The sequence below is a fragment of the Aythya fuligula genome, chromosome 7 (assembly GCF_009819795.1).
Source record: "Aythya fuligula isolate bAytFul2 chromosome 7, bAytFul2.pri, whole genome shotgun sequence".
Taxonomy (NCBI): domain Eukaryota; kingdom Metazoa; phylum Chordata; class Aves; order Anseriformes; family Anatidae; genus Aythya; species Aythya fuligula.
This window is the reverse complement of record NC_045565.1, coordinates 29,825,809-29,851,438: the sequence shown is the minus strand read 5'-3', so window position 1 is coordinate 29,851,438 and position 25,630 is coordinate 29,825,809. Positions and strand designations below refer to the sequence as shown.

General features: G+C 33.0%; 1 protein-coding gene across 4 annotated transcripts in view; it reads right to left on the bottom strand.

Moving 5' to 3' along the window:
• Positions 1-25,630, bottom strand: part of ATRNL1 (attractin like 1) — a 491,394-nt gene that overhangs the window by 240,249 nt on the left and 225,515 nt on the right. For all 4 annotated transcript variants that reach the window (XM_032190853.1, XM_032190854.1, XM_032190850.1 and 1 more), the window contains exon 25: positions 54-115. In XM_032190853.1, coding sequence (XP_032046744.1) covers positions 54-115 — 62 coding nt within the window. The remainder of the gene's footprint in view (positions 1-53; positions 116-25,630) is intronic.

The following is a 25,630-nucleotide window of genomic DNA, read 5'->3' as shown; positions in this document are numbered from 1 at the left end:
TGATGGAATAGAATCAGCATGATTTCTGTCAGAAAAGAGAAAAAGCAATTTACCTGAAGAAGGTAACAAAGAACTGCACCAGATCCATGATAGTATTGTGCTGTGAGAAGGCAATCTGCAAATAAAATAGAAGTAAATTACAACATTTTCAGAGCCAACTGTTCTTTTTAGGTTGGGGCTTTATGGTTTCACGGATGATCAGCTTCAAGTGTAATTTCAGTCTAGTATGCACACACCTGCATTCACCATAATGTGAGGAGCATAACTAACTCCCATGTCTTTGTATCAACATACAAACAATGAAATATAGTCTTTCTGCTGAATTAAATTTAATAGCAATATCCATATAAAACTTGCTTGGTATAAAAAATGAAAGCAACATGCAAAATATTAATATATCATATGAATATAAATCATCTTTATAGTCAACTATGTTTTAACTATCACCATTTTCCATTTTAATTACAACACTGAAACATGGTTTTGGAAATGACAAAAATCATTTTGTGCCTAAAATTAATACATTTAAAATATTTTAATTGCATAATTTGAAAAAGAATGTTAATTTTCAAAGAAAAACAGATAAATTCTGGTGCATAATAAACTCTTTCAAAGCACATTACTTTAAAGACAAAGTAATAAATGTTCCTTCAGGCTACATTTCTACAACCAAACTAGAACATGCATTAGTTCAACTCTTTACTGTAATTTTTCATGAAGATTTAATAATTATCTCTAAGACAGCATACACACAGACGCACACTCACACTTACATGGAATAGAGCCCATAATTGTTATTATAATTACTTTTCACTAATGTTAAGGACTGCACTTAATACTGAAGTTATAACTGCAAATATGTCTAAGTCCCTGAGTTGCTCAGTGTTTCATAAAGTGCAACTATTAGACTAATGCTATGCAGAATTTCCTACTTTGAATTGCACAAAGTGTTTATCTAACTGTATTTTAGAAATCTTCGTGCAGTTAAGATCTGATCATGGCTAGCAATTATTCCAAATTAGTTTGACTACCTTTCACAGTCAGTTTGTGAACTTTTGAAATTATAACTCATGATACTCAATAAATATTATTTTAACACAAAGCTATAATGTAAACTTTAGTATTATAATGGCATTACTTTGTCTTGTGACAGCCAAACAGCTAACCATAGGTGAGATAACTTAAACCCTAAGGAACAACATGCAAACTGGAATACCAGGAATAAGCATGGGGGCACCATCATGCAAACACGTCTCTTAAACATAATTTCTGCTTTCTCTTTACTAGCAATGTACTGCTGCAGGTAATTCTGGCCTTGGAGCCAGTGTAAAGACAAGAAGCTGACAACCATGTGGGATTAAAGCAGGAGAGAAAAAAATGGTCAGATTTGCTATTCCAGTCTAATCTACAAGTGTCTTTACACTTGTTCAATATAAGTAGAAATTTAATGTTCTCAGAAACTTTAACTTAGGTTACTGTCATGATGAATACTGCTTTAAAATTGAGAGATATTAGGGAGTTGAAAAAAGTTGAATACAAATTATAAAATTGGTCAAAAGTGGTAAAGTATCTCTTAATGCCAACATAACCTTTACTTTCTATTGAAAAGATAAAACCTGAGCAAGGACATGAAGATTCACTTGGCCCAATATAAAAGTGCATCCAAAGCAGAAAAAATTATTTAAGAATATTTGGTAACAGCTTGTTATATTCAATCTGTACTTTAAATGTACGCTAGAATCCCCTCAAATAATATTTAGCTTTCAAGTTAACTGCTGGCTTTTCCAGAACATTTTCTGCAAGTACCATATTTCAGGAGATGAACTAATACCAAGAGAAAAAAGCATGTCAGTTTCAACAGAGTTCATATTTTGTGACGCTGTTAGAAGGCTATTTTCTGAATGAGCAATTATATTTTGCATTACTGCAATTATTTTCATTTGAGGTGTCAGCATTCACTGAAAGACGCTGTTACTCCAGAAACAACTACTGTCAAGGAAAAGTCCTGCAATGGAAAACTGCAATCTGATCAGTCTCATATCAGGACGGTATTACATCTTTTTTTTTTTTTTTTTTTTTTTTTTTTCCCTAAGAGACTGTGCTGCCATCATTTCTCTTTTTCAACCCACAGCAAATATGAACCAAGCATACTTACAACATTTCAATGCTTTTGTATGCATACTAATGATTAAATATGATTTGAATATCCCTAAATTCAAGACGGGATACACTTTTTTTTTTTTTTTTTTTTTTTTAAAAAAATACAGACACAATAAGAATGATTTTACATATTCCACCTACTTTTAGTCCAATAACCTACTTAAACAGTAGCAACTGTAATGTTTTTTGCTCGAGTTCTTGTTTACATACCCACATGAGAAATTCTGTCTGTAAAACTTACTTGTTTGGTTGTACAGGACATAGTTTAGAACAACAAACAAAATCCAGTAAAATATAAAGTTCCGTTCCAGAAGTAATTTCAAATTTTATCAAACATTATCTTTGAATGATGGTAAGCTCATGTTTAAAAGATGAACTACAGCATTTTCTGAAGAAACAGTACCATGCATCTTAGACTAATTTCAACACAGAATATTAACCAAAAAACTGATACATAATTTAATTACAAGTACATCATGAAGGAGCAAAGAATGTCATGAGTCTAAGCCTGACACAAAGAACCATAACATAATTACAAAGATTTATTTCCATAGGATTTTCATCTATATACAAATGGTATTGTCTTTTTTTTTTTTTTTTATTCTGCCTACATAGACAGAGGATGAGACAAGGAAAATTATTTCAATCCCAGTTTTCTGCTTTGGAGTTAGAGGTATTGGAGATGAATATCTCTTTTTTTTTTTTTTCTTTTTCATTGGCAATTTGCAACACATCACAGTTAAATAGCCCTCAATCTCACCAAAATATCTAATAAGCCTATGGATGCCACAAATATTGTCTCTATCTTCTAAATGAAGATCAAGAAGAGTATCAACTCCATCATTTCCTATGGAATACAATTACCAAGTGCCATGTGGTAAGTAATTACGTAAACCAAAAGACCTCTGTGAATTAACATGCAAAATTTCCAGCATATTACTAGTTTCCCTGTAGAAAGAAAAACAATAATACCTCTCCTTTACTGAGCCTAATACTGAAAAAAAAAAAAAAAAAAAAAAAAAAAAGGAAATATGACAACTTGAAGTACTATGATACATTATTTGCAATATAATTTCAGGTGTAGATGCTAATTCTTTCATTCACCAGCATTAGATCTCTAAAAGAAAATTACAAAAATATTTCTAAGTCCTTTAATGGTTTTATCTCAGCAAATTCATTATACATGATAAACTAATAGTCGGTTGCTAGTAGCTTTCTAAGCTGCAAATCACAAAACTGTAGGCCTGCTACAAATCAAATGGCTTTGGTTCAGTGGTCATGCGATGTCCAATTTCGACACCCAGTTCACAAAAAATAGAAGTTTGTCTTCTATTGCCTAAGCCTTCTGATTAAAAATATTTAAAAAGTGACAGAGCTCCATCAAGAGTGAAATGTCCAATAACTACCATGGACAATGTGAAATGGAGAAAAGATGAATTTTTGCTGGGTAGTTTGGAATATTCTAATAGCAGTGAAGCTCCAGCTATGAGGATCTATGTTAATAAGACAGAGCCATAGGCATCAATATATTTTTCACAAGATAAAAATGAGTCAAGGGCTCTTCTGGTTGCGCGGTACAGATGACCTGAAAGAAAAATAAAGGTTGGGAAGATTGCTCAGTTTAATTAAATATTAGAAAATATAAGACATAGTTTTCTTGGGTGGAGTAGAAGCGATAAGTAAGAGAGGACAATGGATTTATAAGATAGGAAAGTCATAAGGGAAAAAAAGTGGGATAGACAGTTTATAACCTGAGAAACATGGAAAGATAAACATGTGCAAGGAAATTATAATATGTCTAAAACTGATACTTCTAAAGCCAATGCTTTTTGTATCCTAGTCTCAGGGTTCGTCTTGTGAAGGAGTTGTGAGGTTCAGTACTGAGAAGTAAGAACTGCAGCAACTGTTTTATGAAAAATGCTCTATAATTAAACTCTAAGCAATTGCTTTCAACTTGGATTTAGCTTTGAAGTCTGATGCTTCTGTATCAGACACGAAGGACTTGTGTGTCTGAAAGTTTGTCTAACTTTTCCAGTTATCCAGCTGGCTTAATAAAAGATGCAAACTTTTATCTCCAAGACTCATCTTGCAATTTTAACTTTAGAAATATTGTTATAAGATATGCTTTTTCTATCAGTATTTCTCCCTCGATTTTTTACTGGGTGAATATTCCAGAGAGTGCTGCAAGGATAAACATTATCTATGTTATTTCTTAATTTTTATAAAGTTTTGGTGACATGCAAAATGTAGGAAATACACTTTATGCTGAATAAATGACAGTTACTGATCAGTGAATACGCTGAATTTACACTTTTGGACACAGAGATTTTTCTGATCTTCTAAAGTTAATGTCTGAAGGAATACATTTTTCCCCCCTGCTCTAGATGATTCATGTCAAATTCACCTTTGCCATACAGCAGTAGTACTCTTACAGAACAATAGGTCAAGATCTGTTCCATCACAAAAAATCAGACAATTTTGAAAGTCTAACTTGGGGACATCTTTCATATGGAAACAGTAAGTCTTGCCTTGGAATTTTGTGTCTCAGTTTGAAAAAGAAGCTAAAGAAATCAATACTAAAGAAATCAATCAAGCAAAAGGACAAAGAAATGGAAAATAAAGCACAACAAGAGCACACTAAATACAATATAACATTTGCAGTAAACATGAACCTAATCCATGAAATTGTTCAAATATTCAAATAATGTGCACAAAAAGCAATTTTAATCAATTCCCTATTTCATAAAATTATTCACTAATGTAAATTTTATCTGCGCAGGCTTTCAGACAGTGACCAAATACTTCCACTAATACAATTGTTTCATCTTACACTGTTAACAAATGTAGAATGAACAAATAAGAGATACTAAAATAAAAATGGGGTAAAATTTGGTAGATGGTCAAATTATTAAACCTGAAACCATAATACAACAACATAACCCAAACTAAACTGCCTGGACTGTGTTGATAATGCATACTTAAACCCCACAGAATTATTACTTCCTTCAGTATCATCAGAACTGTAATTGAATTTCTTCTTGGATAAAACTATTACACACTCCCACACTGATACTGCGTATGTTCTGAAGCAGAAGGAATGGATATTGATTGAACATGAAGATTAACTCATTTTGTTGTCCATCCCTTTTTACATTTTCTTGAGGAATTCTTTTTTGACTGAGACAATTCTAGACAATAAACGTAAAAGTTGAGGAAAATATTTATGTAGTTTAGCACGTTCTTGTACATAACATTTTATCAGGAAAGATGGTAAAGATCAAATACTGTCATAATTTGGGAACAGGTTGTTGAAAATTTTAGATATGTCATAGGCTTTTACATTTACTATTTGTTGTATGAGCTTTATGTATAAATTGTGCAGAAACATGACTACAGAGACCAAAAATAGACTATTTTTAAAGACATCCTCTACTACATAATATTTGGGTGAAAAAAAAAAACTCTGTTGATTTCTTGGATATCAGTAAATACATCACTGAAACACATGATTTCTGAATAATCAGTAATCACGTAAGAAAAGATCAGTTACTGGGATATTTTGCTAAATATAACTACAACTGGGAGGCTAGTAGGAGGGCTAGAGAGAGAAAAGAATGGTAATGATTGCTCTTTCACATTGGGCTTTGAATATGAAGAGTGACCTGCACCAGTGAAAAGCAAACGGTAGGAAACACTGTCCTTTTCTCCTGTGCTTTTCCCAACAGGCGAAGCACAAAATCTTTTATCTTCTACTTCAGTAAAAAAAATAAATAAATAAATAAAAATCCAAGATAAAGGACAAATTTGCTACTAATGAATCCAAGTTATTTCTGTCTAATTTAAAGAAACATTAAACACTTTCATGTGGAGGCAAAAGATTTTCATTTTTTCAAAAACATTTTCATTTTTTCATTCTATATATTGACTTTCCTAGAAATACAAAATGAAATTTGAAAAAATATTTCTGTGAATTTTGCCGTGAAAATTAAAAGTCTTGTCAAAATTAGTAAGCTAGTTTAAAAGAGTCAGCAGACGTTGGAAGGCTACAAGTAAACAAGTGACTGAAGTAGATGTGGGACTAATATTATGTGGGATAAATTAACTTGTGGAGCTGCACTTTCTCTCTGCTAACAACATAGGGAGTCTATGTTTAGTTTAGATTATATACCTAGTGTCAGACTTTGAATTAAGTAATGTTAGGTAAGATACATTTTTCCTATATTTTCTAAATACTGATTAGCTATTTCTGCAAAATAGCATAATGCTAAAATAGAAAAATAAATAATATTCCTTCTTGCTGGAATGAAGTGATCAGAGAAGTAATATGGAGCTAAGTGCCTTCTGTCAGAATCCTACTGCTTTCTGCTGTGTTAATGCCAGAAAATAATTTAGACCAATTTTGACAAACAGTCCTCCCAGTTGATGAGAATTAGTGATAGTAAAACTTTCATATTGATAACTTAGAGAATGAAAGATGAGTTCAAGAAAATCAGACTCAGAATCACAGCCTTCACATCAAAATTTGATAAACAGCTTCTAGAGATTAGTTCTGCATGCTGAAGTCCTGTCTCTTGTGATGGCATACATTAGATTATCCAGATACCCACCCCTTTCTTTCTCAAATAATGTAATAATTACAGGATATTATTTCCACTATTGAGAATGATGAGAGGTTGAAAGATAATCTACGTTTGTATTCAAAAGAGACAAACAACATCCTTAAAGTAAGTTTTTACAGCTGATTATTTTCCTACATTACACTTTGCCAATTAAAATCAATATGCATACACTACTATTTTACTGCTATATATAATTTTGTGCATATGTACACATGCATACCACAAATGCATACCACACAGAGAAATCCTCAGTTTTACTTTGAAGTAGTAAAGGAGAAAAACTGGGGGAGAGGGGCCGTTACCTAATTTACAGTGTAATTTAGTATGCTAAATAACTTCACAATGATTAATACAGACATTATTAAGAAACTGAAATATTGAATATTAAAGTCAATGAGAGATTGAAAGAGAATTAAGAGGCATAGACAAGGGAGAAACAACATGTTTAAAAATTAAATTAAAAAGTAATTGACACCTATAGTACCTACAGCACCAGAAAGTTATTTCAGACGTAAATCTTTGCAAGACTGAGTTTTCTCATAAGCTGACTGTGAAACAGCAAAGTTTCTAGACAACTTATTCAGAAACTCTGTGTCATAGAAGTCTGTACTGGAGTAATTGGACAGGCAGGAAAATTATATATAGAAGTTGAATGAATGGAGTCAGGGAATCTTTCAGGCAGAGTTGAATGAACCCAATAATAGTTTTAAAAATGCTACAAGCTAAACTCTAATGCAAAGAGAAGCACTGCATGATTATATGGTTTTAGTCATCAGACTAAATTAAAGGAAAATCCATTCCTGTTGCTTGCTAGAATCTGATTTCCCTCTCTTCAGCTTTCTTGTTGTGACTTCTTGACATCTTGTTATGACTTAAATAAGTTAAAGTCTCCTTCTGACAGTTGGGCCTGTTAGAGAATGTTTTCCTTTGTTAGCATAACCACTATTGCAGGTAAAGAGAATAAATAACTACCTAGGTACAGTAATACCTTCATTCTCATCTGATGTAGCATGACTCATGGATTACTAAAACATAAGGAACTCTTGCCCATAATAGAGAATCCCATTCAAACAACTAGCAGACTGCTATCGCTCTAGAATAAGTCAAAACTGTAAATTATATTTATTCAAAAAAATAAATATAGGAAATCTCCAAGTTTATATATGGTTGATATAGACCCATATGATATTTTTGTCAATGTCAAAATTGAATTAGTGGTGCAAGGTTAAATCTGCTGGTGCTAGCACACTCCTCTAATGTTATTCTGTTAAATGGTGACTAGGAGTAGAGTTGATGAAGCAATTTGGAATCCTTTGTGGGTTCTTATATCCAATAAGATACCTACCAACCACCACTGTACAGCTAATTTTTAAGTAATTGTTCTGTAATTACTGATGCTACAGAAAGCCTATTGGAAATTTTTTTTACTTGATAGCATGCACATAAATGATTTTTTTTTTTTTAACAAAAAAAAAAAGCTTCCCGAGTGCTGAAGTCGGAAAAAGGAGTCAAAATTACTGTAGAAAAAAAAATTTACAAAATTACAAAATAGCTTTACAATTCCATCTGATGAATCAGAGAACATTCACTGTGGTGAACATGTCACTTCCCAGCAGTTATGGTGCAGAGAAAGGTTCAGAGCTCTTTCTCACATGAAGAGTTAAAAACATCTCTGCAATTCAAGGAATACAATGCTCTAGTATACACCAGTCAGCACTTAAAGATCTCAGCTCTTGAATTGCTGACTGATCAGACAGGGTGCAGCAGGCACAGCTAGAAAAACCATTAAACCATGTCATCTTAACTAGGCAAACCAGAGCATAAGTTTCTGTTAGGGCAGCTAAAGCAAACATTTGTCAAGCCTGACTAGCACTTGGCCACTTCCCCTCCACTCCAGCTCCAAACCACCTTTTCACTGACCCTTGATGCAGAGAATCCTGCAACATCACATGCACTTAGCCCTGTTCCACCATAGAGCACATGTGGATGCAGAATGCCATAAGAAGAAAAGCCTGGTACTTTGCTTAGTTTGCAAAATCCACAGAAGTTAACTCTGAAGGAAATTGGGTACCTTTTAAAAATGGAAATGCTTACAGAATGAGCAGAGGCAACCTGTGGAAAATGCATGCAAATTAAAGGGGAAACATTCTGTGTAACACAAAATGTCTCACAAAATGGCATGCTTAGGTTTTTGTTCCTGTGTCTATTACAATGTACTTGAAATATGATTATGCTGACTCCCTGACTTCTCCTTACAGCCTACAGGAGAAAATAAGCGTTTGAGGATAAGGCTGCAGTCATCTTAATGCTGTTAAATCCACATGTCCTGCTCTTCTGATCTAAGCAAGGGGTAATGGATGTTGTGGAAGGATACACAAGTGCCAAAATGTTATAGTGAATTAAACTTGTGGACAATTAACAACTTTGTACTTGCCTCTACTCAAACTGTATACTGTTCAAATAAGTTTAATTTACAAAGCTATCCAGATGGCTTAGCATAAATGACCTTTTATTATTTATTAATATGTAATTTTCTTACTGTTGTAGACTTAAACAAAAATAAAATTCAAAAGGAATCAGATCAAATTAGAAAACAAGAGCTTTTCAGGGGCATGGAGCACTGAAGAGTGGTCATAGAGCAACTGATTCTGGCTTTTCATCTTCAGTGATTGGATTTTATTTTTACTGTTACTCTATAAAAATCTAACCAGTGGTACTGCACCACAACAAGTGTATTTAAAGAGTAAATGAAACTCAAGTTGAAATGGCTGAAGGAAGTAATAGTGAACAGGTATTGAATTATTTTCTATTTTTAAAGAGGTTAATAGCAGTCTTATTTCTACAAAGTGTCACTTTAAACCTACAATAGAAATGTAACCTTATTTTATATAAACTAGTTGATAGTGCAAGTTTCAGCTCACCAAAAAGTGGACCCTGATTTCATACTAAAAAATAAAAATCTGATTCACATGCAACGAGATACATCTACATTATACCATTGGTCTGACAAGCTCAAAAGTGTTTGTACAATATAATGGAAAACAGTATATTGCTCAAATGACCAGTGTTTAGATTTCAGTCCTTCAGGCAACAAATACAAAATTATAGTTACTTATTACAGAAACTAGAAAAATAATTTTTGACAAATATTTCATATGAACTAAGAAATATATGATTTCAGAACTGACTGATTATTCGTTCTTTCATTTTCTTAAGTAACTCAATTTTCATTAGACATGGATTAGAGGTCTTACCTTAAAAAAAAAAATATATATATATATATATATATATAAAAGCCAAATAAATATTAGTATTGCAGTATCTCAGAACTGAAATATTAACTGAAGGAAACTATTTATTTCTTGAAAAGACTGATTTTAGAAACAACTGTTTATGTATACAGCATTCCATGGGGATCTGTTAACACAGAGAAAACGTATCCCCAAAGAAAAGAATAATTCTTATATTCTAAAGTTTATAAACATGAAAAATGTCCTATTTTCTTTTCTGCATGGAAGACATTTTTCACCTTTCCTAAAAATAAATAAATATATATATACATATCTACGTAGAGCCATTTGAATAACTATAAAACTTAGTATGATTTACAGTTGCCATTTACAGTTCATGTCTACGTGTATTTATAGAAATACATATAACAGGGAAAATGTGCTGCTAAAAAGTATAACGTATTTTTAAAAATCTGTGCCCTTCTCTGCTTAGATACTGAGTACAGCTGGTTTTGCCAGACAATCTTCTAGTTAACACACTGGTTAGTTTCCAGCCTAACAAAAAAATGATAATAAAAAATTACAGGGCTACATAAGCTGGCTTTTTACATTTATGCACTGTTTTGTTCATTTTAAAAATCAAATAGTTCGAAAAGGCAAAATATGCACTGAAATTTGCATAAAGATCATGTCATTCAAAATAACATATGTAACACTCATTGGTGAGATGCCAAGAAAAGGGCAAAGCATTTACTTAAACATGAAGAGAGTAATTTCCCAAAGTTTATTGTTATAAATGAAGAGCATGCTATAAAGCTGCTGGAACTATGGAATACAATTTTTTTATTTGCAATAGCACTTTTCTTGATTACTCTGGATTAGCATATTTATGAGGTTACTCAGCCTCAGGTTTTAACCCACAAATCAAAGGTTTATATCAGCACGGGTAATGGATTACACCAAAGTCTACAGTCTATGATATCCCAAAGGTATCTCTCTTTCAGAAGATTTATGTATATAATACACCTTTATAGAAATTACATTTTCTGATCTTTTGCATGGTGCTTGGTGATTCCTCCCTCTAAAGTGTAAAACAACTGAAAAGAAGCATTCCCATTCAGCAGAGAAGTTCATTGATGAATCTTCTTGTTCCCCTCTTCACATATTGATAAGGCCATGAAAGAGGCTTTCATTCCTTGAGTGCTACAAGAGTAGAAGTCATTGTGACATCTGATACAATTAAACTTCTGAAAAGAGAAAGGGAAACTGTATTCCATTGATAATTTTGTTCATCTCATAAACAGTGCTAACGTAGGATAAACCTAGAAGATTTCACCTGAAGGTGAAGGCTGACTACAGTAACACTGTTGATGGTACTACTGACCTCTTTTTGACTTCAGAAGAGATAGAATTTCAGCACAGAATGATAAAAAAAAAAAAAAAAAAAATCAAATGCTTTGCCTCTCATGAATGACTATAACTGGACAAAAGATGTCAGAAAGGTGGCTCACTCAGGTGAAATGAATTTTCATTGTGAAATGATGGTAAATGAAGATAGAAATCCTCATCAAACTGTACAAGAAAAATGTCCATCAGCTTTATCGCTGCTTCAGTTTCGTAGTGAAGATCTCCATCTATAGTCAGAAAAACTGAGGTACACAAAGAAGGGTCTGAGAGTCAATTACATTCGTGTATGTGAGAGTGAAGATAAAAGAGGACAGATACTAACCTATATAAGATCAAATATCCAACCTACAAAGATATGATAAAAAAATAAAAATGATTAAGCTTTCTGTTTTGTATGTATATTCCAAGGGAGCAAAAGTATTTCATTGTTGTTCTTTCACGTGAGAGATGCTGTCCACTTATTTATACAAGGACAAGACTATTCTAATAAACCTGCTGCTAAAATAACTGTTCTTACTAAAGGAAAAATATGAATGGCTTCAAATAAAGTGGAAGAGGTTAACTGACCTAAAAAAACCTCAGTCTACTAGGAAAGAAAATATATAACACACAAGGAAGAAAATGAGTTTAATGTTCTCCCTTGAAGAGGTGATCAAAATCCAGAAAGTGACAACTGAGACTTTTACAAGATAAAATGAAAATTAAATGATGAGGATTAACAGAACACATTGTGATCCAATTTTGTTATGTTAATTTTACACTCTTTCATTTAATTTTTATCCTTCACTTGAAACTCCTATTATACTGCAAGCTGTAATAAATTTGAAAAAAAAGCAGAGACAACTGACAGCTTAGATTTTACTCAATTTTCTAATACATTCTGTAGAGTCAGGCTGATATACCACTGATGTATCATATATCATATCCTTGACTGATATGCTGTCAGATCCAGCGAAGTGTTTGGAAAAGATGCAGAGAATTTTAGAGTGCTAGTAAGCAGGAACCTTTAATGTCATATTTTTTTAAGAACTTGCAGTAATTAGCTGGGGAAAGGTGGATGAGCTTTCAAGGAGATTCAGAAAAATGTAAAACACAAGAACAGGACCTGCTAAACTGAAATAGTTTTTTCAAGAAGCCATGCTGGAAGATGAGCTGCCACCCATCTAACATTTTGGTAATGATACAATAGACTATGCTGATATACACTGGCAATGGTCATTTCTGTGAAACCATGGGGTTTGTAACAAAAGCTCCATAACTGAAATGTCAAAATGAGAGTGTAATGAACGAGACATATGTTAGCTAGAACTGTGATTTTGAAGGGTCCTTGCACAATTCAGAATGGGCTGTCCCCACTTCACGTACAAACTGCAAGGCACTTCATTCACACTCCCTTAAACTCATAAGGGCCTCAGTCATTTAGCAGAAGCAAAAATAAATAAATCAAGGTTGGTAACACTGAGAGTACTTTTTATTCCCACTTTTTAAAATATTTTCAAACATGTTTTCCAGAAGTTGTAATTGTCTAATTAGACATGTGCAAATGACTATCAACTACTCAGTTGTTGAACAGCTTTAACAAAAACCCAAGAAAATAAACAGTGTTTTTTTCTGTTAAAGTACATTATGCTTTCGGAGAGCAAAGGATAATACTTTACAAGGGCCTTACAAAATTACTATACTGTCCTGAACTCTGTTGAGACATAGATGGTGTCTTTTCCTTTCTTATATTGAATACTTCATACCAACTTAAGGGAGAATCATTAAGATCGACTTTTGAGGACACAGCTATCTAAATTCTTTTTATTTGACTAGAAGAAATGGCAACTGTAGAGAAGAATTCAATTCCACAATAACGAATAACATCTTCTGAACAAAACAAGTATATGAGTCAGGGCAAAGATCCTGCATGGAAAACATTCAGGGAGATAATGAATTCAGTTTCTGTTGCACATATGCATACTTTGGAATTCTGAAACACCTCATATGCTGCTCCAAATCTGTATGGCAGGGGAGTTAGGCAATGAGTAAGAAACCTACTTGGAAGAGTAAGTCAACTGAAGTTTAGGTAAAATTCATGCTTCAGTAAAATCATTTCTATCTCTTAACTACGGACGTGTTTAAAAAATACAATAGAGCAATTTCTAAGAAATCCTTTACTGTTTTATTTTTGTTGTTGTTGTTTTTTTGTTGTTTTTTTCCTAAGGATCAAAGATAGAGGATGTAGCTTTGCATGCCCTGCATGAACAGCTTTGGACTCAGACTGATTTTAATCACACTGCATAGGAGGCTAAGGGTCTTAAAAATTCAGTGCCTACAAGATTTATGACAAGAATACAAGAGAGATGGCCTTAAATAGATGGAAGATAAGACAACTACACAAGTGTGTGCATTATCAGACATCACAGAAGTAAATGGAAAAAAATATATATTTATAAAGCACCAATTATTCACATTAATTTCAGAGGGACAGGACAGAATATCAGGTTTAGGTACCAGGCTTCTACAGAAACCTAGGAAATTTGAGGTTTCTGCTTGCTCTCATTAGTTTTGACAAGGTTATTATTGACTGAGCTGGCTTCAAAATATATAAAACACTTTTGGTTACTGCAGCTTTTATAGGAAAAGATTACTTTTCCAAAATGAGAAAACATGGGAAAAGTTCTTGCTTAAAAACAAACACTCACACACAGAAAAACAAACAAACAAACAAAAAACTCTTGCTTTAACCCTGAAATATTTTATTGGTAAGCTTTAGAAATAGAAAAAGCAATTTTCACCAAAAATTTGCTACAAAATCACCATAGCTGATAAGCTCCAATTACTGAATAAACTTGAGCAGGCTTTTGTGAGAGTGGTACTGAGCAGGGTATGGAGGAACAAATAATAACAGTACCATTCCCAAAGAGCCAAGTACTTTAAAACATAATCCTGACTTATTTGGCTTCAAGCAGAGCAAGGTGCTGAAAAATAAAGTTGAGATTAAAATCATAATGTTTACTCCCTGCAGGACGAACTTTCTCAAGTATGGTTTTTACAGGTATCTTTCTCGCCAGCAGCCATGTGTAATAGATATCCTCAGAGTATTTCAGGAAGGATTTTCAGTACCCTTTTTGGGACAAGAATACTGCAGAAGCAGTCTCTAAGATATCTTCAACTAAATGCATTGACTACAGTCAAAGAGAAAGTATTGTGTTGGTTTTTTTTTTTTTTTTTTCTCCCAATGGTTACAGAAATTCCCAAGATCACTCGATTGTATCGCACACTTTTTCCAAATGAGAACATACGTTTTTTGATGAGAAATGAGCACATTTATAGAAAATACTCTCTTTTAAAAATATATTTATTATTTCTGAGACCTACTATTTAATTGCTTTCTACATGCAAGTTTGTTTCAAAATTATTTTATGCATTTATAGAGGGCTTAATGCTGATTTATGTTGTTTACTGAAATCTTGATTTACCCTGCTGGGAAACAGTTGATGAAAATAAATAGTGTGACCATATTCAAATGTTAGAGGAGATTTTCACAGATGAAGTATTCTATAAATTTCTTCATTAAAAATGAAACGCCTTTTTTTTCAGTAAAAATATATTCCTATTAATATAGTTTTTAAAATGTTAAGACAAAGTATTTCATATTCCAAATGCCTCTTTAAATATGAACCTAAACCAGATCAAATTAAAATACTGGAAATATCATTTAAACACAAGAAAATTTTTACTGCAAGGGTGACAGTAGACTAGAACAGGTTGGGCTTGATTTTTCATCCTTGGAAATATTCAAAATCTGAGTAGACACAGCCTTGGGTAACCTGCTCTAGTGACTCTGGTTGGAGGGGTCAGATAACCTCCAGCTGGTCCTCATTCTGTAATTCTGTGATTACTCAGGATTATTTCCCTTCTCACAGGTTGTTAGTACGGACTATTAGGCTGCTGTGTCAGTAACAGGAGACAAGACCAAAAAGATTTCCAAGAGAATTATTCTTCTCTCCATTCTTCCAAAGCTGTGCAGAGACAACCACATTAAAAGTGTTAACTTAAAGCAACAAATACTATCTAATCCACACCAAATTTACTCATTTCCCATGTATTTTACCAAAGACACCTATGCTTTCTAGCAATTTCAAAGCAGTTTCTTAAAATAAGAGAAGTGTCACAAATGTCTGTTGATATCTCAGACAAAAAATAAATTAAATAAATAAATAAAATGATGTTAATAGAAAGAGATTGACCACTCTGTGTTTATTATATTTATTTTATTATATACCTGAAAAAAATGCTCTGATTCTGGTATGACAACAAACACTTAATACTATGTTGTAAAAATATGATGATTATATAAAATATATTTACTGCAACGTGTTATTACAGAAGCACCAATGTAATGCTTAATTTGTAAAAATAAATTCTATGCTTGTTCGTTATTGGTCTAAGTATTGCATTGTAAAACAATGTCTGCTTAATGGCTGTCTTTGTAAAATACTATTCATTTAATTTTAACCTACCTGAATAGTTAATTTATTTTTTTTTGCTAGTAGACAGACAAACTGAAAGAATTATCACATTTTATGACAATTAATTGAGCTCTTTTGGTCCTTTTTTCTTTTCTTTTATTATGGACTTATTAGACTGCCAGTCGTTTGCAACATCTGGAAAAACTGCATGCATAAATTGAATGTTGAATATTCTCTTTACCTGAATTTTGTGAACATGATGACAGATCTAAAGGGTTACGAATCTGGTGAAGGGCCTGGAACATAAATCCTATGAGGAGCAGCTGAGGGAACTGGGGTTGTTTAGTCTGGAGAAGAGCAGGTTCAGGGGAGACATTATTGCTCTCTAAAACTACCTGAAAGGAAGGTGTGGGGAGCTGGGGATCAGCCTCTTCTCACAGCTAACTAGTGATAGGACTAGAGGACTAGAGGACTAGTGATAGGACTAGACCTCAAGCTGTGCCAGGTGAGGCTTAGGTTAGAAATTAGGAGACATTTCTTCACAGAAAGGGTAGTCAGGCATTGGAATGGGTTGCCCAAGGATTTGATGATCACCGGGGATATTTGGGAAAAGGTTGGACCTGGTGCTTAGGGACATGATTTAGTGGGGTGATATTGGTAGTAGAATGATGGTTGGACCAGATGCTCTTGAAGATCTCTTCTAGCCTTAATGATTCTACGCATGGAGAAAAAATAGAATATTTAAACTTACAGGACATAGGAAAATGACTGTTGTGAACTAACAGGGTGATCAGGTCTCATGTCCCATAGTGACTAGTCATCCTATCAGGATGATTAGTTTACTAAGGTCTACAGAACACTCATGAAGACCCATGCTCAGACATAAGCTGTATTTGCCAGTATTCCAAATAAAATCTTATATAGAAATAAATTTAATTTAATTTAAAAATAAATAAATAAATAAATAAATAAAAGATAAAAAGAAATCTTATCTATATCCTTGGAAACATTCAAAATTCATTTGGACTTCATCCTGGGCAACCTATTCTAGCTGACACTTCTTGAGCATTTGGACAAGATAATCTCCAGGGGTTTATATAACTTAAAACTTTCTTTGATTCTGAGATAACAATAAAAATAAGAGGCAAGAAATTAAATTTCTGTGGTAAGTCTACTTTCTATCTCCTGATTCTTGGTATGCAAAACAAAGTAAGATATTAAAATTTTTTGCACTTAATTTAGAAACTCAATAGCCACAAAATTTGATACAGAACACTAATGTAAAATAATATAGATTGATATATGTTATGTGCATATAAACATGGGTTTGAAATGGCCCACATATCAATAACTACAACTGGATGTACCAGAGAATCTATTAATAAGGCTATGGACAGCATAAACTTTCATAAAGTTACTACATTTGAATCCAAAAAAAAAAAAAGGTTGAAGTTAAAATGCTTTGGCAGTTCCCAACCATGAAACTTTAAGCCATCTGACTGCACAGCTAATCCCTGGTGCTTTCAAGTTCTTAAATTCAATCAAATTTAAAATTTTATTACAGCAAAGGGGAAAAAATCCCTTCATGTTTACATTTGTACTGTACCTGCCTTAGCTAAAAAGCATCTTTCCTAAAAGCAGGAGTCTTAATTTCTTCATCACTGGTATCTGAAATTGTCTTCTGTCAGTTCAAAGATTGGATAAAAAATAGGACAGAGAATGGACCAAATTAAGTAATAAGAAGGGATGACTACAGGAAAAAGAAGAGATAATCCACAGAGGGTCTTCAAATGTACTTACATAGACATATTTTACTTTCAATAAGGAATATTTATGATTAAATTAAAGTCAAAGGGAAATCTGTATATGGTGTATCAACATACTACAAATATAAGTATCTTCACACCAGACAGAATTTTGTTTTTCTGAAAAACAAAAGTCTTTTTTTTTTTCAGAAAAGCTTTAATACTGAATTGTCTATAAGGCAAATCATCTAGAACCATGTTTTATTGCTTAGAGTTAACACTAGAAATAAGAACCTCTAAGCAATGCAATTTACTTGTGGTGCAATCATCACTGTCCACCACATTAATCAGTTTCTTCTACTGTGTTGTATTTCTACTTCTCTCTCTCTCTCTCTCTGTATATATATATATATATCATAGAATCATAGAATGGCTTGGGTCAGAAGGGACCTTAAAGACCACCTAGTTTTCTGGGATTCTGATTTTTAAAATATCCATTCACCTCCCATTTCAAAAAAATAAAAATTAAAAAAAATATCTAATATACAATAATAAGCCTTAGGCAGTAAAGTTTTAAAACTGTCATTTTTAAGTGATACATGTATGTAGTAAGATTAAAGTATTACCACTGAATCTTTGCATATCTTTTCATTCAAAATTATATCAAATAAAAATGGTTGCTCTGATTTAAACTTCTGTTCTTTGCTCATTTATTTTGCAGTAATTTATTAACTTTATAGTATAACAAAAACACAATGCCGAGGATGAACATACCTCAATAGTGAATCATCTCTGTCATAAAATTTCTGATGCTTTCTCCTTAAAATGAATTAATTTATCCTTATTTTTCATTTGCTTCTTATCTACTAAAATTCTATCTATAAATTTTAGTCACTTGTCAAGGTCTCCAAATATTTATTGTGCTATAATTTAAGAGCCTGACAAGAATCAAATACACCAGAACTCAAGTGCAATTTCAGGTTAACTCCTCCTTTATTGAACATTGATATGTTTTGATCTGTTTCCTTGACTAAGTCATTATACCAATATTCCATTTGACACATCTGTTAAAGATGTTGTTTTTGGAACGTAAAAATTCTGACTAATCTGAAAAGAAAGTTACAGCTCTCAAAACAAACCAAAATATTAATAATTTTCTCTAATGCTTGCAACACAGTTTATCATAACTGTGATTATTTGAAACTCCAAACTGCCCCCCCAAAACAAAAAAATATATATAAAAAAAAAAATACGCAACAATTGATCTATTTGTTTTGGAAAGCTAATTTCAAACAGATTACCAAATGATCTTAAATGTTACTTAAAAGGTTTGTAATAAAGTGGCACAATACACTACTAAAATACAACAACAAAAAGAAACCTAAACAACAACAACAACAAACTAATGTGTAATCTAAAGAAATAAGTGATATTACCAATTTCATAATATTTTTACCCTATTAACATAAACATTCATGAACATTTCATTATATGTCATATTATAAATTGTATCTTGAATTTTTAAAACCTGATAATCAGTTGGGGATGGTGACCAATTACTGTTAATCTGTGTGTGCCTTTAAATAAAACTCCAAATTACATTTTATTCAGTACAGTAGAAAGAACAAACTCTATTCTTAATAGGGATCAAGAGTAATATGTGAAAAACTGAACTGAAGTGGTTCAAAGCAACTGAAAATAAAGACTAATACACTTACTCTACACTTTCAAGTGGAGAAAAAATAAGTTCTGAATCCCCTGATAAGAAAAAAAAAATAAATAAAATAATGTAGGGAGTGGTGGTGACTTGAAGATGATGAGAGTGAAATGCTATGGAAAGGATATCTGCTGGCAGCTTCAGAAGATGAGAACCATCAGACCTGATTCTGTACAAAGAAAGGAGAAGCTATGATGCTTATTAAGAGCTTATTAAAAAATTTCTAGCATTGAGTAAGCCAGATTTTTAGGGTCAGTGATACCAGTGTTTATTCACCTACAGACTTGTAGTTGAATACTTGTAGTTCATCCATAGTCAAGACCGGTGTACTAAAGAACAGAAACTCTGTCAGAGACATTTACTTCCAGGGATTTACTTGTCATTAAAAAGCTGATTGTCTTGGGGAGTAGGTCTTCCACAACATCTAAATTGCAATTTGAGATGTACTATCAGAGACAAAGCCTAAGTCAAAAGATCAGGATGCAGTTGGTAAGCTGAACATTTAGAAACCTAGGCTAGAGTTAAAAACATGAGTTCCATAACAGTCAGAGACTGACTCTTTGAAGCTGAGGTATGTATAACCTCCAGAGCATCCACAGCTTTAATGCATTGGCAGAATCTGAAACTGCATCAGACTGGCCAAGATAAGACCTTTCATCCTCTGCTTGAGAGTAAATGCCATAGTGAGTGGGTAAAGAAACACCTCACATCTCAGTGCAATGTTTGTGGGTTATATATATTTCAATTAGATGTCTAAAGGAGAAGACCACTGTTTTATACGGAATAAATATAATAGCTCTATAAGTGTTACAATATTTAACTTGTTGCAAGATAAATTACACTTTTATTTTTTGTAGTCTGTTCAAATGCTGGACTTACATGTCTTGTAATAGAGCTTGGTTTGAAATATAAGTATCCATAAAAAGGTGATATGATAATACCTTGTGCTAATGGTGTCATTATCAAGCTATAAAATGATGCCATTATTTTGCCCAATTGTGTGGCTTCATGCCCAAGGCCGTTGTTCCAGCTGGAAAGAACAACTCACAGCAATATGACACATTATGAAATTTCCCTAAATACGTAAGAGATTTCATAAATGGAGTGCATTTATGTACGCCATGCTTATACGTAATAAGTCTCCTGATGTATATCTGAGAGTGAGAAATCACATCTAACCATCCCTTCCTAAGAGTCCAAAAACTTGAAATATTTCATTGATACGATATAGACTGCATCCTCAAATCCCAATTATTAAAATAATTTCTAACACCTTCTACAAGTAAGCCAACTGTCAGAAGTTAGGGAATTAGTGATAAACTGTAAACAGGTGAAGCTAAAAAAGAAAAAACTTAAAACTCAAAAGCCAGTCTTTAATGCATATAAAACCAGCAGTTATAAATACAGCTAAATACGACATCTGCAACATTTCTCCTACAATTTGAATATCTTGTCTGTTTCATGTAAACAAACTATAACACATTACTTACTCTGATTGTCCCTGAGACCCAGTGAGTCCCAAGACTTTGGGACTTTGTCTTGTAATTTCTAGAAAAGACCAGCTGAAAGACTTTAACATTCATTATTAACATCTGGTCAGTTATTAGTTTTGCACTTCAAGCAGGATCATTAGCAAAAGCACGTTCCTCATCATGCCCACAAACTGGAACTGCAAAGGGAAGAATAATTCTTGGCATCATTCTCACATAAGAAGCAAATCTAAATTATGACATCAGTTGCAGATTGACTTAATAGTAAATTACCAAATCCAATTTACTGAAGACCTAGTAATTTAGTTTCAATCTAATTTAATTCAATTTTAGCTCTGATATATAAATGTTGATTAGCAGTCTATTGCATAAGAATATAAAGTACTTAAGTTTCTTAAGTTACTGCTGCTTAAGCTAGAGTAGATCTGTTCATTTTTTGTTCTTTCAAAGACTGAATTGAAAGGTATCAGAAACCATATAAAGGTGACTAAAATTAAACCTGAAATCCAAGCCAATTAATTCAGCAGCATATTTTTCTACCATGCGGAAAAAGATAACATTCTTTGCAAGGAAACTGAGCTACAAATGTCCTCCATTCTTTGAGGCTGCACTAACATATGTTTATACTTGTGAAAGTTAAAGCTACGACTACAGCTCTTTAAAATGCATTTGACTAATGTTTGAAATTTAGATTTTAATAACATGGCCATAAAATGCACTTTCAAACTTAACCAAAATACCTAACTTAATATAATTTATTTTACTTTTTCATCAAAAGAAAAGTTTAAAGGAACAAGAGAATAAGAAATATTCAAATGATTAGAAAATAATGGAATTTTTTGGGAAAAAAAATAGATCAGTGGTCTAAATTTGCTAGCCAATTCTTGTAGCCTACCTTCTTGGAAGATTAGCTTGCAAAAGAATCATAGAATCATAGAATATCCTGAGTTGGAAGGGACCCATAAGGATCATCAAGTCCAACTCCTGGCATCACACAGGTCTACCCAAAAGTTTAGACCATGTGACTAAGTGCACAGTCCAATCACTTTTTAAATTCAGATAGGCTTGGTGCAGTGACTACATCCCTGGGGAGCCTGTTCCAGTGTGCAACCACCCTCTCGGTGAAGAACCTCTTCCTGATGTCAAGCCTAAACTTCCCCTGCCTCAGCTTAACACCATTCTCACAATCTTCAGATGCCCACCTTTGGCTAGAAAATAGCTAAAGAGTTAACTAAACACTTAATAATGATCCATTGTAGTCATAAAAGAATGAAATGGAGAGGGAAAAGTTATTCTTCTGTTGATGAATATCATAGCTCCATGAAATCAACAGCAAAAGTTTTCTCGTTCCCCTGGCAGTAACATCCACTAGTACTCTATTCATGCTTGGCTATTACGATGATGTTTGCTACCTTTATAGTCTGAAGGCCTTATCATATAAGGCCCAAAAAACTTACATTCCTTTCTGCTTCTTAGAACTCAAAGAAATGAGGAAAAAAAAATTAAAAAATCTCACAACTGTGTTATCTTCAGCAGCTGAAGATAATGGAATGGAAAAGGAAAATAAAGTAATGGAAAAGGAAAATACAATAATAAAAGAAATACAATGGAAAACAAAGATTTTAGAGACCTTTGATCATGTTAGGAAATCAATAGGACCTTCTGGATCACAGTTCTTTGCCAAATCTCATCATAAATTTTGCATACACTGAGTTGCAATATGTATATATGTAAAAACGATGCACAAGCCAGAGTTTTCATATTTAATCTGCTTGAATATACCAGCATAACACAATGTGCATCTTAGATGCCAGCCATAGCAACTGTATTGTCACTGAATAGGTTTAACATCATGGTGTATAACCATTTTGCTATTTTTTATTAATGACAAATTTCTATTGGTTATTTACAAGATGCAACTTCTAGTTTATTCAGAATTTAAGTTTTTATTTGTGACTGATTTTCGTTGCTGAATGGTCAATTTTCTCAAGATGGTTTGGAGAAAACGGACAGGAAACACTTAGCTGAGACTATTCAGAGTTTGACAACAAAGATTTTTAGGATAGAACTTCTCAGATCCGTGTCACTAAAACAACCCCTTTGGGAGCCTCATGATCAGGCAGGCTCCCCAGGCTTGCTGCTTGCCAGAGGGGCTTCCTGGTAATCCATGGACACTGAAAGAGCCTCTTGTTCCAGCCAGACCTGTGATACAAACCCTCTCTCTGGACAGCACTTGAACTTTGAGATCTTCAGGGAGTTATTCACAGTGACCTTAAAGAGTTCTGTGATCTTTTGCTTTTGAGATCTTCTAATACTACCAGATGAAAGCACAATGAAAAGACACTTCAAAGAGCAATACTGATATGTGCCAAATCATTATTTTTTTTTCTCCCCATATTACATTTAGTTCTCCCCATATTACATGCTTGAAGGCAGGTGAATGACACTAAACAACTAAGCTATGAAAAGCTAAACCTAGCCCATTTTCACATAACATAAAAGTATGTTACAAATCAGAAAAAAATCCACTGGTTACTCCAAATTACTATTTACATAGCTCTGCTCATGATAAAGCAACAAAGGACAATTAAAATTTTCCTCAAATGATTTTTTTTTTCTAAGTGTACCATAATTAACAGCCTAAACAGATTTTAATTCAATCTCAGGATAGGTAGGATTGCATCAATATACAGTTCTGGTATTTAAATTACTCTGGCATGTTTATGGAAATGTTGGTTCAGAAAAAAATGAATTATGATAAGAAACATAAGTGTTATATATATTTTACATACATATAAAGAAAAGTAAGTGGCATGAGGAATATGTACCCACCAGGCCATATTCAGCCTTAAATATCTGTATCTCCCTTTCAGTTTCTCTTCTCAATTTAGTTTCTTCTTACGTCAATCACCTATTTCCCTGCTGACATACATTACTTTGAGTACAACAGACCAGACAAGGGAAAGGTATTAAATAAAATAAGTGAATATTTTTCAACAAGTTTATATGAATACTGATGCAGTACTTGTGAAAAATCAGTTTCAGGCTTGTAGTTAAAATCTATTTTGTGACTAAATGAAATCTGTTTCTGGTGAAAGAAGGATCAGTGAATTTCTACTGTGGAAAACCAATGCTACTTTGCAGCAAATTGTTATGGCTGTGAGCGTAATGAGGAAAAATAGCTTTAAACCTGAAACTAAGTTTTAATGTCACATGAACCTAATTTTTCTGGCAGTGATGTCTCAGACAAGGTCAGAATAAAAGCATCTTCTGAAAGTGTCTCAAAATGTCCTAGAAAGTTCATAATTCATACAGCTTAGCTTTTCCGAACTGAACAAATACTTCCTATCTTTTTTTCCTGAGAGAATAAAAGGACCAATAATTCCTTATACTATTTTTTCTATTAACTACACTCACTCCTTCATAAAAGAATATATCTTGCTTAGCTGATCACAAAGCAAAACTAAGGAGTTCATACATAAAGCAATTTGTGAACAATCCACATGCAATAATCAGGCTATTCAACACAGCCCCAACAACGGGAAGAATTTGTTTTCATTGACACATGAATACTGAGTTAATAATAGGGTGTTGGAAAGAAGGTACCTTAGAGACATTAAAAAAACTACCCTACGCTAACAAAAGACCACTGACTAATTCTAGAGTTAAACTTTTCAACAACAACAACAAAGGAGCTTAATACATACAGAAATGTTTCTAAAGCTGAATTAAAAGGTTTGCATTGCATGTTTCATAAATAAAAGTGTTACTATACAAAATTAAAGAGGATGATTAAAATACCTATTCAAAAGTTCAGGGGAAGAAACTGAAAAAAAAAAAAAAAAAAAAAACAACAAAGGAATCCAATGACATTTCAACAGAAGCCCAAAGAGACTGCCAAACAGCTATTGATAGTGATGTAGTGCTACAACCATGAACAGTGACACTACTGATGTGACACAGCCTCCACCCAGGACAGCAGCTGGTGAAAACCATTTTTGATTACTGGCATGGAAGAAATCTGAGAATGAGGAAGTAATTTCCTTTTGTCCCCTGTTTGCGCAGCTCAGCAGAATGAGATTTTGATTCAGGACTGACACTACACTACAATTATTCTTATTAATCCTACAGTACTACTAAAGGTTCACGTTTATCCCCTATTCCTTTTGTGAAAGGTGAATATTTTAAGGAAAATGGATAGAAAGCAGGTGAGACTACAGTGGGAACAGGAAAATGCTTATCAGTCAGCATGAAATGATAAAGACAGATGTGATGTTAGAAAATGAGTTTAGATCATAGGCATCAAAAAATAGGGAAAAAATGCTAGCATGAACACAAACACTACTCGATTTCTTCAGAAGAGTTTAATATATAAGATTAGAAAAAGTAAATATGTAATAGATATACACAAGCAGTATAATGAAGCTAAAACCAGACCGATTATAAATATTGTGTTTGAAAGACAACAGATGATTAAAAGGAAAACAAAATCTAAAAAGCGTATTTTTAAACTCAACATCTACCAACTTTTATTCTCCCACAAGATTAAAGACACCTTAACTTTGGAAGACTAAATAATGGTGACCAAAAAACAAAGAAACAAACAAAACAAAACAAAACAACAACAACAACAACAAAAAACCACTTTGATTTCTGTTTCTGAATAATGGAATGTTTCACTCAAGGAAATAATGTGTACAGAAATCTGGGACCACACTATAACAGAAATCTGAATTTAACAAAAAATTAGAAGTGGTTAAACTTTTCAAATTTCCTTGGCAACTATGAGCTACCAATAGATCATT